The sequence below is a fragment of the Poecilia mexicana genome, unplaced genomic scaffold, assembly GCF_051168715.1.
Source record: "Poecilia mexicana isolate PSO_F unplaced genomic scaffold, ASM5116871v1 scaffold_3, whole genome shotgun sequence".
Classification (NCBI taxonomy): domain Eukaryota; kingdom Metazoa; phylum Chordata; class Actinopteri; order Cyprinodontiformes; family Poeciliidae; genus Poecilia; species Poecilia mexicana.
In genome coordinates, this window is record NW_028263372.1 from 34,643,747 (window position 1) to 34,658,927 (window position 15,181).

Consider the following 15,181-nt stretch of genomic DNA (forward strand, 5'->3'; position numbering starts at 1 on the left):
GAGGGAATGGATTCAAGGTGAGTGACGTCAAGAAGAGGCACAGAGCAGCTAATCCGAGAGAAGTGAAATATCTGGAGGAGAAAAAAAGTCGTGTTTCCGGAGTAAGTCGTTGTTTCAGAGCAGAGATTGATTGATGGGCTGTTGTTAAAGGGGGAGCGTGGGGCTGGGGGCGGGGGAAGCTTTAAAGTGGCTTAAAAAGTGGAAAATATGTCAGTGCTGCTTTTTACAACACTTGCATTGCCATTAATAAAATAATAAAAGCCACTCTGCCCCTGCCAAAGTAATTTATGTGTTTTCTTATTTTTTTCACCAACTTGATGAATTACTATTTTTCCACTTTCTCAGTCGCTACGGCGATACAGTAGAAGAAGAAACGACGAGTTCACAGGGTCAAGCTTTCCACATAATAAATCTTAGGAATTGTTACAGAAAGCCTCAGGACCGATGTATATGTGTGTCTGGTGGAGGTTTGGGGAAAACAAAGCAGCTTTACTGGTTTCACTGGATACGCAGTCGGTCAGTCAGTCTTCATCAAACTCAAACCACTTGGATAAACAAGTGGTATTTTCTTTCAGCTTCACCTCACTCTGTCACTGCAGAGGCAGATGGAAAGGTCAAGGGTCAAATTTTATGGTTCATCAGGTTTACTGTTCTCCTCCTTTCCTAAATTTAATTTAACTATAATAGAAACTAGTTACGTTTTGGAAAAACCTTCAGGTGTACTTTTTACTTCTACTTGAGTACTAAGAACTGTTGCTACTTGACTGGATTCTCTGATACAGGTAGCTTCTTTGAAGAAAGAACAAACATATTTTACCAAAACGGTACGAAACACAAAGAGCTGCAGTTTATGCTAAAGTGAAACTTCTTGTTAGTGCGTCAGTTTTGTTGTTTAATGTTGTTTTAAATAAGCATTAATTTTATGTAAAGTTTAGCACATAAACTATAAAGCACAGAACTTCACAGTTTGATGACATCAGTTTAAAATATCAAATCAGATTTTATGACTTGAATTTTACTTTTACTTGAGTAATTTCTTAGATGGATACTCTTTAAGTTGAGGAAAAGTATGTTAAAATAGTTCTGCTTTCTTGAGTATAATTTTTGAATTTAACTATAAAGAATGCCTACTCGACCTCTGACATCTATAACATTTAAAGATTATATTAAACCTCAAGCTTTTTGGGGTACAAGCCTCTCACTGAGAACAAAAAATCTTGGAATGTGGTCTTTAACTTTGAAAACCTTTTTACGTAACTGCCTGATTTAGAAGCATGTTTGTCTTTGAAGCAGAAACATCTTGGGAAATTATCCTCAGGATTGTTTCAGAAAGCAATATTTGTTTTAAAGACTTCATTTTGTCCCTGATGTTCCTGCTTTGCGTTTTATGAAGTTCTGTTTTTTCCCCCTCAGTGAAACCAAATGTTTGTCAGAACGGTTTCTGAGATAGGCAAAAGAAAAATGAGTTTGTGAGCCTCGCCTCCCCTCAACAGCCATCCGGTTTCCATCACTCACTAATAACAAACCTGTGACACATCTGAGAAACATTCATGCCTGACATGCAGCCAGCTCTGCTAAACACAGGGAGGGACGAGACATTAAACAGCAGAAACACCAAATTCAATCTCAGTAACTTCATTTACTCCTCCTCCAGCGTTTAACTTGCTGCAGCTCTGCTTTTGTTTGTGTCAGTTCAGATATTATCCATATCCAAAGCTACAACATCTTTGACCTTATTTTCCTTAAAGTATTAGAATTAGATTCATTGGACAAACCTTCTGCAATCCATTAAGCAATAAATATGTTTTCTTTGTGATGTAAAGATGTTTCAGCTCAAATAACTCTCGTTATTTAAGGTCCTGCAGGACTGCTGAAGTGTTTTTGGTCCATCAATCTAAGAACTACAGGAATGTGATTTGGCTCCATTTGTCTTAAATATGATAAAGAAGCACATAATTTATTAGCTTGGGAGAGAAATAAAACAGAAAAATAACATTAGGGAAGCTAGTTACATTTGCTTGAGTACATTTTTGCAAAGATGTACTTTTAGGAGTATTTATAATTTTATTATGAAGTATTTCTACTCTTATTTGAGTGAAATGTCTCTTTCTACCCACTGAATGAAAAACAAAAAATCACCAGACACAAACACACACCTGCAGCTTTTATTAAAATTTAATAAGTTTTTATTGAAAGAAACTGATTTGGAATTTTTTTATTTGGCCTGATTTTGTTATTTATTGTTAAATTATTGTCAATTTTGTCCTTAAAATACCAAAATTTCAACTTAACTTTCTATTGTGGTTCGTCCGATGATGTAATTTTTGAATATTAAATGATTGATAATTTGATCAGTTGTACTTGAGTAAACTTTTTACCAAATACTTTTTTACTCTTTCTTGAGTCATTTACTTTCATTGGAGTTCACCTCTGATTTATTACCTATTTGTTGAAGTGAAATTTGCTGCTGGACAATCAGTGAGCTTCCAGTTTGAAAGGCTGTAGGGAAATCCTGCCTTCATTTTCCTGCAGGTAAATATATTCTTAGACCGGCATGAATGTTAACTACTTATCTGTGCCTCATATGTAAATGCGTTTGAAGGTGGTTTTGTGGTGTGAGCTTAAACCACGGCAACGGGAAACTCTACCCCACAAACACAGAGAAAAGATACAGGACGGTTTTTCAACCAAATCCGCTGGTGTTCTTTTGACTGCCTGTTTTTAAATCACTGAGGAAGAAAACAAAGTTTGGCCATGATGAGCATCCTCATTACGCTGATGACCTTCCTCCGTTTCCTCCTCTTCCTCAGCGCCGTCGGCACGGCAGCTGAACCCGGATCAGCTCTGTCAGTCGAACACAAACATATGAAATTTGGTCACAACTGGAAAGATGCGCAAAAGTTCTGCAGAGAGTAAGTTTTTTGTTGTTTTATTCTCTGTTAAGGATTAGAGTTAACAAATGTACTAGCTATCATTTAGTTTCATTTCCACTGATCCAGTTTAGGCCTGCCGCAATAATCAATATATCAATTAATTGCATGACGAATTAAGATGAGCTCAATAATTTCCATCTGCATGATTTATCATTTTCTCTCTTGCTACCAAAAACAGGACGACTAAAGTCTTCAGTTTGGTGTTTTGGTTCAATCAGAAGGAATATTTTGTTTACAGAGACTTCATAATTCACTTTATTTGTTGGACTGTTTATTTATTTTGTATATTTAAAATGTCTTCCAGTTCCAGTGTTAAATGTTCATTAGAATTTAAGGTTCACTGATATCTGAGAATGTGCACTTGCATTATTATGTCATTATGACCATTATATTACTTGAAAATGGTCTCAAAACAACAATATTATCGTTTATTGCGATAAATTCTGGGACAATTTATCGCCCAGAAAAAAATTGTGCCAGGCCTCATTATTAAGCTTAAATGTTTTGCTGTTTCACTTTAAATGATCTAAAAGCATTCGTTCATTTGAACATTTTATTCAGGAGCAAACATGATAAAGGTTCAGGTGTGTGCTGAAAGATAATGGACAAACAAAATAACTACAGTTTGTCCTTGTAGAAACTACTTGGACTTGGCCACCATCTACAACCAGGAACATGCAAACAGTCTGTTCCTGTTGGAGTATAAAGCCTGGATCGGTCTACACAGAGGAAAACAAAACGACTGGGAGTGGATCGATGGAAGAGATTATGAGATTAAATGGGCGTCAAATGAAGGAAAAAATAATGGTGAAAAGTGCGCTGTACTCGGCTACCATTACTACAACAACAGAAAGTAATGTGAGACTGTTCGTTTTTCTGAAATAAATAATCTTTAAAAACTGCTGATCGCAAAACAAAGGAGCAAAAAATTGACTTCACAGTTACAGACGGCCGATAGAAACACATCCAGCTTCATTTTATAGTTTCAGTTCTGTGTGTTATTTTCACTTTTCTTTCCATCCACCACATCTAATTTGTGATGTGACTATCAGGAATTAAAACAACTACAAAACCTTATGTTTGGAAAGCTTTCATGCATTTGCACTGTCCTCTGTGACAGCAATTTGGTAAAACAAGATTGTCTTGATTTAATTTTAAAGTTATTTTGCTTTTGTCATATTCAGATAAAGTTAATTTCCTGGTGTGGTGGCTGTGGTAGTTACTAAATTATGAAAGACCTAAACAAACAACACTCAAGATTTCTTAAACCATGAACCAAAGTCTGTTCCCTCCTTTAAAAAGGACCAACATAAAGTTTGCTCAGTTGATTTCTGCTGCAGTATATTTATATAATTATAACTATCAGAAGTATTTACAGGTAAAGACGTTTCAGGTTTTGGCTGATTTGTTAAATTGTTTGAATTTGCTGTCATTAATTAACAGCACAATGTTTTTGTTTGGATGTGGATATGAGGGTTTAAAGCATTAAGTTCTTCTTTTATTCATGTTTTTGCTTTAAGGATTTATAGCAGAGACTGTGAAATGAAATCATTCGCTGCGTGTCAGATAATAAACCACAGCTCTACAACCATAACACCTGAGATGATGAGTTGGTCTGAGGCAAAGGAGCACTGCATGAAAATCAGTCAGGAGCTGGCAACTTTTACAGAGGAGGAAATGACGGTTTTCAGTCAGCAAGACTTTCCCATCTGGATCGGACTTCACAGACATGGTAAAAACAAACATTTCCTCCAGTTGTGGTTTAAACATTATTACAAATAAACCAGATTTGGCGCTAAAGTTGCTCAGGATTCAGAAAGTGACTAAGAAGAATCTGCTGCTTGAAGTGAACATCCTGAGCAAAAGTTAAGATTTCCATTTGCAGATAGACGAGCTGCAGCTGCATCAGAAGTTATTTAGCTTTTCCTCATTCTAAGCTCAGGTGGAAAGAAATGTCTGACAAAATGATTCATTTTTTCTTCAGACAGCTCATGGAAATGGAGTTCAGGCCTCCAGGAGGACAAATACTGGAAGTTAGAGCCGAGTGACAACAAGGACTGTGTAACCATCACTTCAGTAACAAAGAGGCTGGCTGTTGAGAACTGCCAGACCCTTCATCCGTTCTTCTGCATGAACGACAACGTGATCCTGGTAAAGGAGAAAAAGAGCTGGGAGGAGGCGTTTGAGCACTGCCGAGGCCTTGGCCTCAACAGCAACCTCCGCTTCAACCTGCTCAGCGTGAAGCCTGGAGATGAACACAAATATGTGGTGAACAGAGTAACGGAGGCTGACACCGAAGAGGTGGGTTCAGGAGGAAATGTCAATCAGATCCATTTTCATATTTGAATTATCTTTGAAACAGGGATGGAGCTGTTTTTAAACATCCTGAGACTTCGAGACACCATAGTTTTGTCAAAATTACGAAACTTAACTTCCTTTCCTCTTCACACACAGATGCACAACAAACTGAATACGAGTTAAAAGCAAGTTATCAGAGCCACCATCTCAGAGAAAACACAAAGTTGTTGCTAATGACTGTAAAATCATGTTTCCAACACAAGATGGTGTTTGGTCCTGGCTTAAAGTAGCACCTCTGTGTCTCTAGCTTTTGCTGAGCAAGCACCTGCAATTATCTGACTGCAGAAAATTATTTAATTTGTTTTTTAAAAACATGAATTTTAAGGTAGGACAGAAAAAAACACCAGGGAACCTGTAAACTTTGTCCACAGCCAGGATTAACAGATATGAAAAGTAAGTGGAGCAACATTTTAATAGAAAGGTAAAGTAGCAATGCCAAAAAGTTTCAGCACTAACCAGCTAATTAATAATAATGTAATAAAGTAAATAGTGTGTTTGTGCTGCATAACAGGACAAGCACACAGCAGAACTACAAACTGTCTTAGCCACATAATCAACCTTTTAAATTAAGGTGCAAACGTCGCTCAGATTCAGCATCGGCACTGAAAACTCACCGAACTGATGGTTTCGTTTCATCAAGCCAAAAACTTAAATTCAGTCTCACTTTTAATGTTTTATGGTCATAATCCATGTTAGAGGAAATATTTCCACGTGGCTCTTGAAGCTGAAGTTGGTAAATGGCTAAAGGACGATTCCACCAAATTTTCTGCTACCTTCAGCATCTTTTATCTACTCTAGTTAAAAAACTACAACACCTAGACTTTTCAAACCTGAACTGGATTATTCTCAACTAATAGCAGAATATTTAAAGCCAAGTGTGTGACATTTGTGAATCTTCAATAAAGTGTGATTTCAGAATGTATTTTTTTGCATACCTTGTTTTAATACCAATAAGTACTTCTGATTGAGTAGTTAACTGTTTTCCATATCTTTTTGGAAAAAAAAGATATGGAAAACAAAAAGCAATGCTCTGAAATATTTGTCGACATCCTAAGCATTCGGTCTTGATATCAGAAGAACCATTTTTGCCTCCATCCCTCCTCTGCAAAACACGGAGCAAAATCTGAGCGACTTCATGACAACAGAGAGGAAAATGTTGTTTCTGGAGCCATTTTCTCGCTTTGTTCACATTATTTACAGAGTGTGGAGGAATATTTGCTAACTTGAAGGAGTTTCAGGCATGAAAGGTTTAATTTCTGTTCCTTCTGGTAGGTTTGGACCGGTCTGCGTTTCCTGGGAGATGAATGGCTGTGGATAAATGGGAAAGCTGAAATGCCCCCCGCTGGGCCGGCACTGTGGGGCCATCTCTAAGAACGACAGGAGCAACGTGGCTGCCAGAGACTGCCTGGAGAGAAAAAACTTCCTCTGCTACAGCTACTAATGTCACCAAAAGCATCTGAGTGTTTCTGCAACAAACATCCTGCAGAAATGTCCCGCCATTGTCTTGAAACTCTAGATTCAGAGTATGAGTTAACAGAAACAAGCATAACTACATATCTAAGTTATTAGTTATTAGTCTTTAATTGAAAGTTAATCTGTCAGAGTTAGAGTAAATGATTGACAGGATTTTGCTGATAGAAATTTAAGGAAATCAAAATACTGTACTATCCTTAGAAAGTGTTCAGCATGTGTTTTAATGTTTTGTTTAAGTTCTTAAAAATGCTTTTATCTTTGGAGAAAGTGGCTAAAACTGTTTAAGTCTGTGAATAAGTTGCTGCGGTCATCATGATTTCTTTAAAAAAAGAATAAAAATGGCTCTTCCATCACACCTTTTCTAAAAGTCAACAGTTAAAAAAATTAATTTATCTAAAGACTTTAAAATGAGCACAGATTCAATCATGAAATAAATGTTATTAATAAGTGATTGTGATTCTCTTTCATTTCCCTACTATGCTCAAATTGTCCACAGAAGTGTGTTGCACTGATAATGAATCTCACAATAAGGATCTCATGTGTAAGACTGATCCTTAAAAGTGACCTTTTATGCTTCCAATATACAAATTGTTTTCCACAAAATGATTTTTAGATAATTAGGTTTTTGTTTGGTCAGTACTGCCTATTTTGAGCTTCTGTTTTAGAGTCACTTTAAATTCAAATAATCTGCTGCTGGCCACGCCCCCAAACTCAATGTTTATACTTGACCTTTATATATGCGAAAATGGTTGAAAACAGATGTGCCATTACAACTGTACATCTTTGAAAAGCAGAAGTAGCACTTCCTGCACAACCAGCAAAAATGCAGGAAGTGGTTTTTTTGGATGGTAAATCAACAACAAGACACTTGTCTTTTCCAGCAGCCATTGTACAGTGGTAAAACCAGCTGACCAAACATGCTGGAGCTCAGCTAGGTTATGTTGCTAGGTTACGAGGCTGGGTTCAGCTGGGGTTGCTAGGTAACAGCACAGTGGCCGCCAATTGTGGCTTAATAATTGGAAAGTTTTTGGGATGGTTTGTTTTCCAGACACCAAAAAACTTTAACTTCCTGCCAGAAAACGGCTGGGTGGCTTTTCAAGTTCTTAATCTGTTTCTAGAAACAGTGGAGACCCAAACAGAAATGTGAAAAAAATGAATTTTATACAATATGTTTCCTTGAAATTGAAAACACACACATGCACTCTGTTTATTTAATGCGAACAAACCTCGCCTTGGACTCCGGATCAGACTTATTTGCCACATTTGCACACAAACAAGAACTCTGACTTCAGTTCCTCTTCGCTCTAAATAATATTGGAGAGCAGAGTGACCATGAAAAAACAGTGAAGTAGAAAGTCATAATGCTGGGGGAATAATAGAGGAATGGAGGATTGTATTGCTGTCTGAAATGATCAGACATCAGGGCATGTCTATGCACTTTTCACAATAAAATTTCAAATTTAATTTTTTTTTTTTGTTGCCATTTTTCCAGCCTCCGTAAGAACGATCTGGAAAATAGAACATTATTCTCTAAATAAATATATAACATGGAGTTCTGACTACGTTAGACCAACATTTAGCTTTATATCGGAGCAAGACTTAGAGAAACTCCTGTTGGTTTTTTTAGCCACCCAGAGCAAGAATCAGACATGGAGAACCAACATTTAACTCCAGATTGTACAAATCTAGAACTGAACCCAGAACCACCGGTACCAACATTTAGTTTGATCAGTACAATCCAGAGAAACCCCTACTAGTTTATAAATTATGGACTCTTATAAGACATTAAGAACCAATATCTAGTTTTGTACTTTTAGCTTTTTGTTTCTCTTTTTGTAGTTTTGATTGTATTTCCTTCTAGTTCATGTAAAGCACTTTGAGCTGCCTTGTTGCTGAAAATGTGCTGTGTAAATTACCTTATCTTACCTTACAAAAGTAAAGATCAGTCAGAATAAACTCTAACCTGCAGCATTAACCCGTCACCAGCTCCATCGGCCCGATCTGACCTCTAATCTTTCTGTGAAGATGTGGAATTACATGACAAACCAAGGTACACCAATAGTAATTTATCACCACATGAATGTGCTTCATACCAGTTATGTTAAAGGCCATTGTCCTGACCTTTGACCTGTACAAGCCCTGAATGGAGGGGAGATCAGCGAGTTTAGTGGATGAGCCACATCCCACAGTGATGGATGTTTAAAACTGAATAAAAAATAGAGTTAAAAATTGGGCTAAAGCGGGGTGATAAAGTCCAACATGTAAGTTAATATTTACTTCCATTATTTTCCAACCAAGACGTTTGAAGACTGTGTGATTTTCTGCATTGATTCTTGATCAAATGAGGAAAAATATGCAAACCGTGACCTTGCAGCCAGATGTGACCTTGCAGGAGAAAACAGGACGACCATCTCTGGACTGAGGAAACAGGAGCATTCACGTCTTTATCTCGGTGCTAATCAATTAAGCTTTTATTTCTCACTTTTGTGACATTTTTCTCCAGGCGATCCAGGCTGTAGCATTTTGTCGTCTGTTGAAACACTTCATGTCGGGCAAAGTAATCCCTTTATTTCCCTGCTTCGTCCTTTTCTTCAGGAAGAATATTTTCCTGTTTTTCACCTGTAGGAAAATCTTTCCACTGATTTGCCAGCAATCAAATGTCTTAAAGGCGAGATGGGCGTGATAGATGACTTTAAGTGTGTCTCCCAGGCAAATGCCTGCTCTGGCAAATACGGCCTAAAATAACAAGACGTCCAGTTGGACTTTGTTGGCTCATCAATCTAGTTCAAGACCAGAAAGAAAAACCAGTGGGTGAAGACAGACAACTGGTAAATTACCTAACACTGACAATACATGATCAGAGTTTACATCTGTTATGTGCTCATGTGAATAATTTGTTTTTGCTTTTTTAATAGCAAAAGAAAGCATGAAGTGAAGCTGAATTAAAAACCTTTTTGGATATAAAGGAAAAAAGATGCAGAGCAGCCTCCTGGGATCGCTGGTTCTGCTCAGCTGCTTGATCGCATCTGAAGCGCCTCCGACTAAATATTACATACATTTCACCTTCGGTTTGACGTGGGACGAGGCGCAGCATTTCTGCAAGAGGTGAGGCTTTCCAACGATAATATGCTTTTATGTGATCATAAAAAGGATAAACATCAAGAACTGAAGTTACAGAAATGAAAACAGACAGATGGAGAGGAAACAGCAGTAAAAAGAACTTAAGAGTTTGAAAAACTTTAGACGTTAATTGATGAATCTCTGAATTTCTTTCTGAAAGAGAATAATCGGCAATCAGAACACAACTGAAATGAAATGAATTTCACTGAAGGTCTTTCAACATTTTTGATCGAACTTTAGTTGGATCTTTGCTACTTTTCAGTCCAGTTCATGACTGTTTTTAAGATTTGTTTTGTCCACTTGTACTTTTTTTAAGGTAGAAGAGAAAAGACGTTCAGGAAATTGTCCAAACCAGGAGTCAGAGCCTGTTTCACGCTTCACCACGGAGGATCATTTAGCAAATGTAACTATTTATGTGTTTTTCTCCAAAGCTATTACACCGACTTGGCCACCATCTCTACGGCCTCAGACATGGACAGCATGGACTTGAAGCAGTACCTGGTGTGGGTCGGCCTGCACAGAGAATGGTGGAGCTGGAAATGGTCTGATGGATTGTACTATCGCGTCTCAGACTGGGGGAAGAATGAGCCACACTGGGAATACTGTGCCTCCGTCTATTTCAGTAACAAAAAGTAATGGACTTTAAAGAAATGATGAGATCAATTTAATTGGGTATCTAATGTATTTAGTTTCATTCAGTCTAAATGAATCTGAGCTCTCCTTTGTTAATTTGACACGAGTTTTCATTCAATTTTCTGTGGGACATTATGTAGAAGTGTTAAGATAACAGCTGATAATGCTTTAATGTAGTATGATTGTCTTTTTTCCTATCTAAAAATATTTTCAGTATTAGTACCATACAGGAAAACATATAAAAAATAATAAAATCATGAGAATAAAGTTATAGTAATTTGAGAATAAAGTCATATAAGAATGAAGTCAAAATAATATGAAAATAATGTTAAAAATATTTCAATAAGAGTCATAAAATTACAAGAATAAAGTCATATTAGGAGAAATTAAATATTTAAAGTTTACTTTTGTAGGACTTTATTCTCACAATTTTATATACACATATATTTTTTTTTATTTTTTACAGTTTTGATTTTTTCTTACTGATAGTCATTAGCCTATATGACTTATGTAACACATAAGTTGATAGAAAAATGCAACACAATCATCCTCCAAACTATAAACCTTGAAAAAAAAAACGTATTAATGTGTCATTGTTTAAATGAGCTACAATCCGATTGACCGTTTTATTTTATACGCTGGCAATCTACTGTTTTCTAAATGAACACTGTAAAAATAATTTTTGCATTAAATGAACCTTATTTTGATTTCTCTGAAGGATTTATTCCAGAGATTGTGGAACTCATCTGATGTTTGTCTGTCGGGATGGAGAAGAATACACGTTTGTAAATGAGACGAAGACTTGGCAGGAGGCCTTGGACTACTGCGAGTCCCAGAACGGAAATCTGGCCAGTTTCAGAAGCTCCGACATGAACCAGATCTTTACTGAGTTTGACTTTCCCATCTGGATTGGACTGCGCAGAGGAGGTAACAACCAGAGATGCAACCTGCTACAGTTTTTCAGTGATAATTCAGACATCACTGATATAAAATCTGATTTGCTGTAGCCACATATCACTAAATATTTTTCTGAAAATACAGATTTTAAAGATGTTGTAAACTTTCTGTCATGCAAATATTGTTGCAGATAAATCTGACGTTGAATGAGAGAAAATCCACAGTCAGCTCATAATTTTCTTAAGAAATTAACTGGAAAATAATATCAGGAGCAGCAACCAAAAATAAAGTAAAATTTGGCTTTTGAAATGCAGAATGGTACTAAGTGTGCCACTTTATTTGAGCTATTTGACAGAAACATCACCTGAAAAATATAAGGTTTTTTTGCATATATGAAACATAGAGAACACATTGAAACATTGAACACCTCCACCCAAAATCAACATTTTAAAATAAAATAAAATTCAGCTAAAAAAAGACATGAAAAAATAAAATGTTAAATACATTTTAAAAAGTACACATGCATAAAGGTAACGTATAAATATACAGATAAATTAAATGAGGTTTCAATAATTCAACTGTAAACCCTAGGTTAAGAATCCCTCTATTATTAAAATATAGATGTATGAATTGAAAAACATTTAACTAAGTTAGCAATTTGGATATTTTATATATAGTGTCAGCAAGCCTACAGGTGGATCTATTATTTCTGTAACCATAAAAATATTAGAAATCATTTTTTCCATTTGCGGTAGCAGTTAGATTGTATAATTCAATATTGTTTTAAATATATAATCATGCTAGCTTGGTGGTTTCTTGGGGCCCATTGGTGATGCAGGGGCCCTAAGCAGCACATGCCTTGGGCCGGCTCTGTCTTTACCGATGAAACACACAGACAGGATCGATATGTGACTTTTACTGCAGATTGTAAACAGACCATTAACTCTTACATGCGCTAAAGCTTCGTATCTGTTTTAGGTGGGAACTCATTCAGCTGGAGTTCGGGGGATTCAGGGGTTACAAGCTGGAAACATGGCGAGCCGAGCAGCGACGCCAACTGCGTGGCCCTGTCCTCGCTGAGCAGGCTGATGGCCACCGAGCCCTGCGACGTCCGGCTTCCCTTCGTCTGCATGTGGGACGGGAACGTCAACGTGCTGCTGGTGACGGAGGAGAAGAGCTGGGAGGAGGCGCTGGAGCACTGCCGGGGCCTCAGCAGAGACGGCCTCCGCTTCGACCTGGTCAGCGTTCAGCCTGGAGACGAACACCAGTACATGATGGGCAAAATCATGGCGGCAGACACCGAGGAGGTGCGTTCAAACACCGCGGGTCTGACCTTAAGGCTGCAGTTTGTAGCTTTTACAAAACTATGCTCACTACGTCCCAACAGAAAAAAAACAAAACCAAACACCTCCACCCACCAGTGCACAAAAGGTCAAAAACAACCAATCAGAGCCAGGAGGAGGGTCTTAGCGCTGTCAATCATTCTCCTTTACTGAAGCTTACTGAAGCCTGAAGGAGGATGATTGACAGCGCTGAGATCCTCCTCTGGCTCTGATTGTTGTTTTCTGACTGAGAAAACAGTCAGAAAACCGCCTGACTGTATTTCTGCTGTTAGTACTGGAAGGAAATTTCTGAGCTCCAAAAGTCGAACATTTGTGAGAAAAACTCTGAATTTTTTAAATTTTTATTAATGTTTATTATTTTCTAGGAAAAAAAATAAACATTTCTGAGCTTCAAAAGTTACAAATATTAAACTTTTTAAATTTTGAAGGATTTTCTATCATTCTTTTTAAATTAATGTCAAAATGTTTGAATATTGGCTCATTTTGGCTGTTGAAGCTCAGAAATTTCCTTGTATTTTCTAAATAATTTCTGACTTTAATCTAAAAATTTCAGAGCATTTTTGGCAAACATTTTCTTGTTTTCTTTGGCCCTGGATCGGCTGCTCTTAAACTCAACCAGTAGCGGTGAGTCTAGTTATCTCATCTCCTCCAGATTCATTTTGTATTGAATATTTTATATATGCCGTATGAAGATAATTTGCATACAGGCAAATTTTCAACAAATAATTTGAATTACTTTGCACAGAAAATCCACAAATAGATTAAATCGTCTCTTCCAGCTTTGCTCTTCCAGTGGATGTTTCTTTGCCAATAATCAATGGCATCATGTCTGAAAACCGTATTTTTCTGGACTTTGGATAGATCTCTGGAAGCCACTGTTTTTCTCCTGCAGGTGTGGACCGGCCTCCGTTTCCTGGGCGATGAGTGGGTGTGGGTGAACGGAGCAGCAATGACCTCTGACCTGCCTCAGTGCCCCATGCTGGAGCAGCACTGCGGAGCGTTATCCAAGAACGACACCGGCAGCGTGGAGCCCAGAGACTGCTCAGAGCGGAAAAGCTCCCTCTGCTACAGTTTTGCTGCCTAAACTTTAGTTTACCTGTTAGAAACATTGGCGTACTCCCTATTTAACCCAGAAAAGGATTATTTTAGTTTATTAGTAGTATCTGAAATTGTGGAATACGCACTATGTAGATTAATATTATACAGCCCAGAAAAGGAATTAAGATTAGAATTACTACGGACGTACAGACAGACTGTTTTAATCCAGAAATAATCAACAGGAACTGTCACTACTTAGTTACTGTTATATTACTACTCGTTAAAAACTGTAACTACTCACTTTTAACCCAGAAAAGGAGTTAGATTAGTCACTCTTTAGTTTATTGTTTCAGAAACTGTAGAGTTTCAGTATCTAGATGCAGATACATTTGGATTGAAACTTTGTTTTAGACTCCTGTTCTCCCAACCCAGAAATGGAGTTAGACCAGAGGAAACTTAGCAACCCTGAACAGGAGAACCTAGTTTACATACTTTAGATCAACATTGGATCCTTTTTCTTCTTTTGCTCTTTCCTTTGGTTTGTTATTTTGTTTGCATTTCCTTTTAATTCCTGTAAAACGCTTTGAATTGCCTTGTTGCTGAAAATGTGCTATATAAATAAAATTACCTTTACCTAATCTCACTGTTAGCAGCCAGCTAGCTTCAGGAAAAACAAAATTTTACTCAATGAGAACCTTAGAAAATCTGTACTTTTCAGCAGAAGCTAAGAATTTATTTTAAATTTTATTCTTTCTTAAAACTAGTTTAGTAAAAATGTAGACAGTTTGCAACATTTAGAGATGTTACACCATAAAATGATTTTAAAAATAAATGAATTGTTTTGACTTTCCTAAAATGACATAGAAAGCTCCTCCGGTCCCTGTGTTGCTAATCTGCTGTATGATTGTCTGATAGTTATAATGATTAAAGGAATAAATATATTTGGGATATTTTGCTCTTCTTTTTACAACATATCACAACTTCAAACTATAGCTGGGTTTTTTTCCCCAACTAGAAAATATAAATAAAATTGAAATTACACTGGCTCAGACAGACATTGACCTACATTAGCAAATGTCACCAAATTAGATTTAAGCAAATAAATAAAACGAATTGCTCACCGATAAAATAGTTTTGTCCAAACATAAACTAAAGCATAGTTTTCATTTAGTTTCCTCACTATTTTTTATTTCTTTATGGGTTTATTAATGTTGATATTGGATAATCACAATCATTGATTAAGTTTAGTAAGGAAATACTAATTTTTTGAAAAAAAAAGAAAAAAAAAGGCCACACCTAAGCCTGATAACCGGTACTAATGGGGAGCTATTTGTAAAGTTACTGTAAAAAAAAATAAAAATAAAATAATAATAATAATAAGTCATA

General features: G+C 36.7%; 1 protein-coding gene and 1 pseudogene across 3 annotated transcripts; both read left to right on the forward strand.

Annotated features, from left to right (window-relative positions):
- Positions 1-2,648: 2,648 nt before the first annotated feature.
- On the forward strand, positions 2,649-7,215 carry LOC106923710 (secretory phospholipase A2 receptor-like; annotated as a pseudogene). The gene is made up of 5 exons (XR_015762600.1): positions 2,649-2,912; positions 3,571-3,786; positions 4,454-4,665; positions 4,918-5,234; positions 6,564-7,215. The product of XR_015762600.1 is annotated as a secretory phospholipase A2 receptor-like (transcript).
- Positions 7,216-9,498: 2,283 nt separating this feature from the next.
- On the forward strand, positions 9,499-14,745 carry LOC106923711 (lymphocyte antigen 75-like). Of its 2 annotated transcripts, none has more exons than XM_088004483.1 (6): positions 9,499-9,592; positions 9,680-9,869; positions 10,316-10,516; positions 11,236-11,444; positions 12,393-12,721; positions 13,650-14,745. In XM_088004483.1, the coding sequence occupies exons 2-6, from the start codon at positions 9,739-9,741 to the stop codon at positions 13,839-13,841; spliced, it is 1,062 nt and encodes a 353-aa protein (XP_087860609.1). In that variant the 5' UTR covers positions 9,499-9,592; positions 9,680-9,738; the 3' UTR covers positions 13,842-14,745. The 2 variants fall into 2 exon arrangements, with proteins under 2 accessions (XP_087860609.1, XP_087860610.1); XM_088004484.1 differs by having other exon boundaries at positions 9,503-9,592; positions 9,686-9,869.
- The last annotated feature ends 436 nt before the right edge of the window (positions 14,746-15,181 follow it).

What these genes read in the sequence shown, in the direction of transcription:
- LOC106923711 (XM_088004483.1), top strand. Translation starts at nt 9,739, where the DNA reads ATGCAGAGCAGCCTCCTGGGATCGCTGGTTCTGCTCAGCTGCTTGATC. An exon ending in GCGCAGCATTTCTGCAAGAG is followed by an intron (nt 9,870 to 10,315) that starts GTGAGGCTTTCC and finishes TTTTCTCCAAAG; the next exon opens with CTATTACACCGACTTGGCCA. An exon ending in TGGCGGCAGACACCGAGGAG is followed by an intron (nt 12,722 to 13,649) that starts GTGCGTTCAAAC and finishes TTTCTCCTGCAG; the next exon opens with GTGTGGACCGGCCTCCGTTT.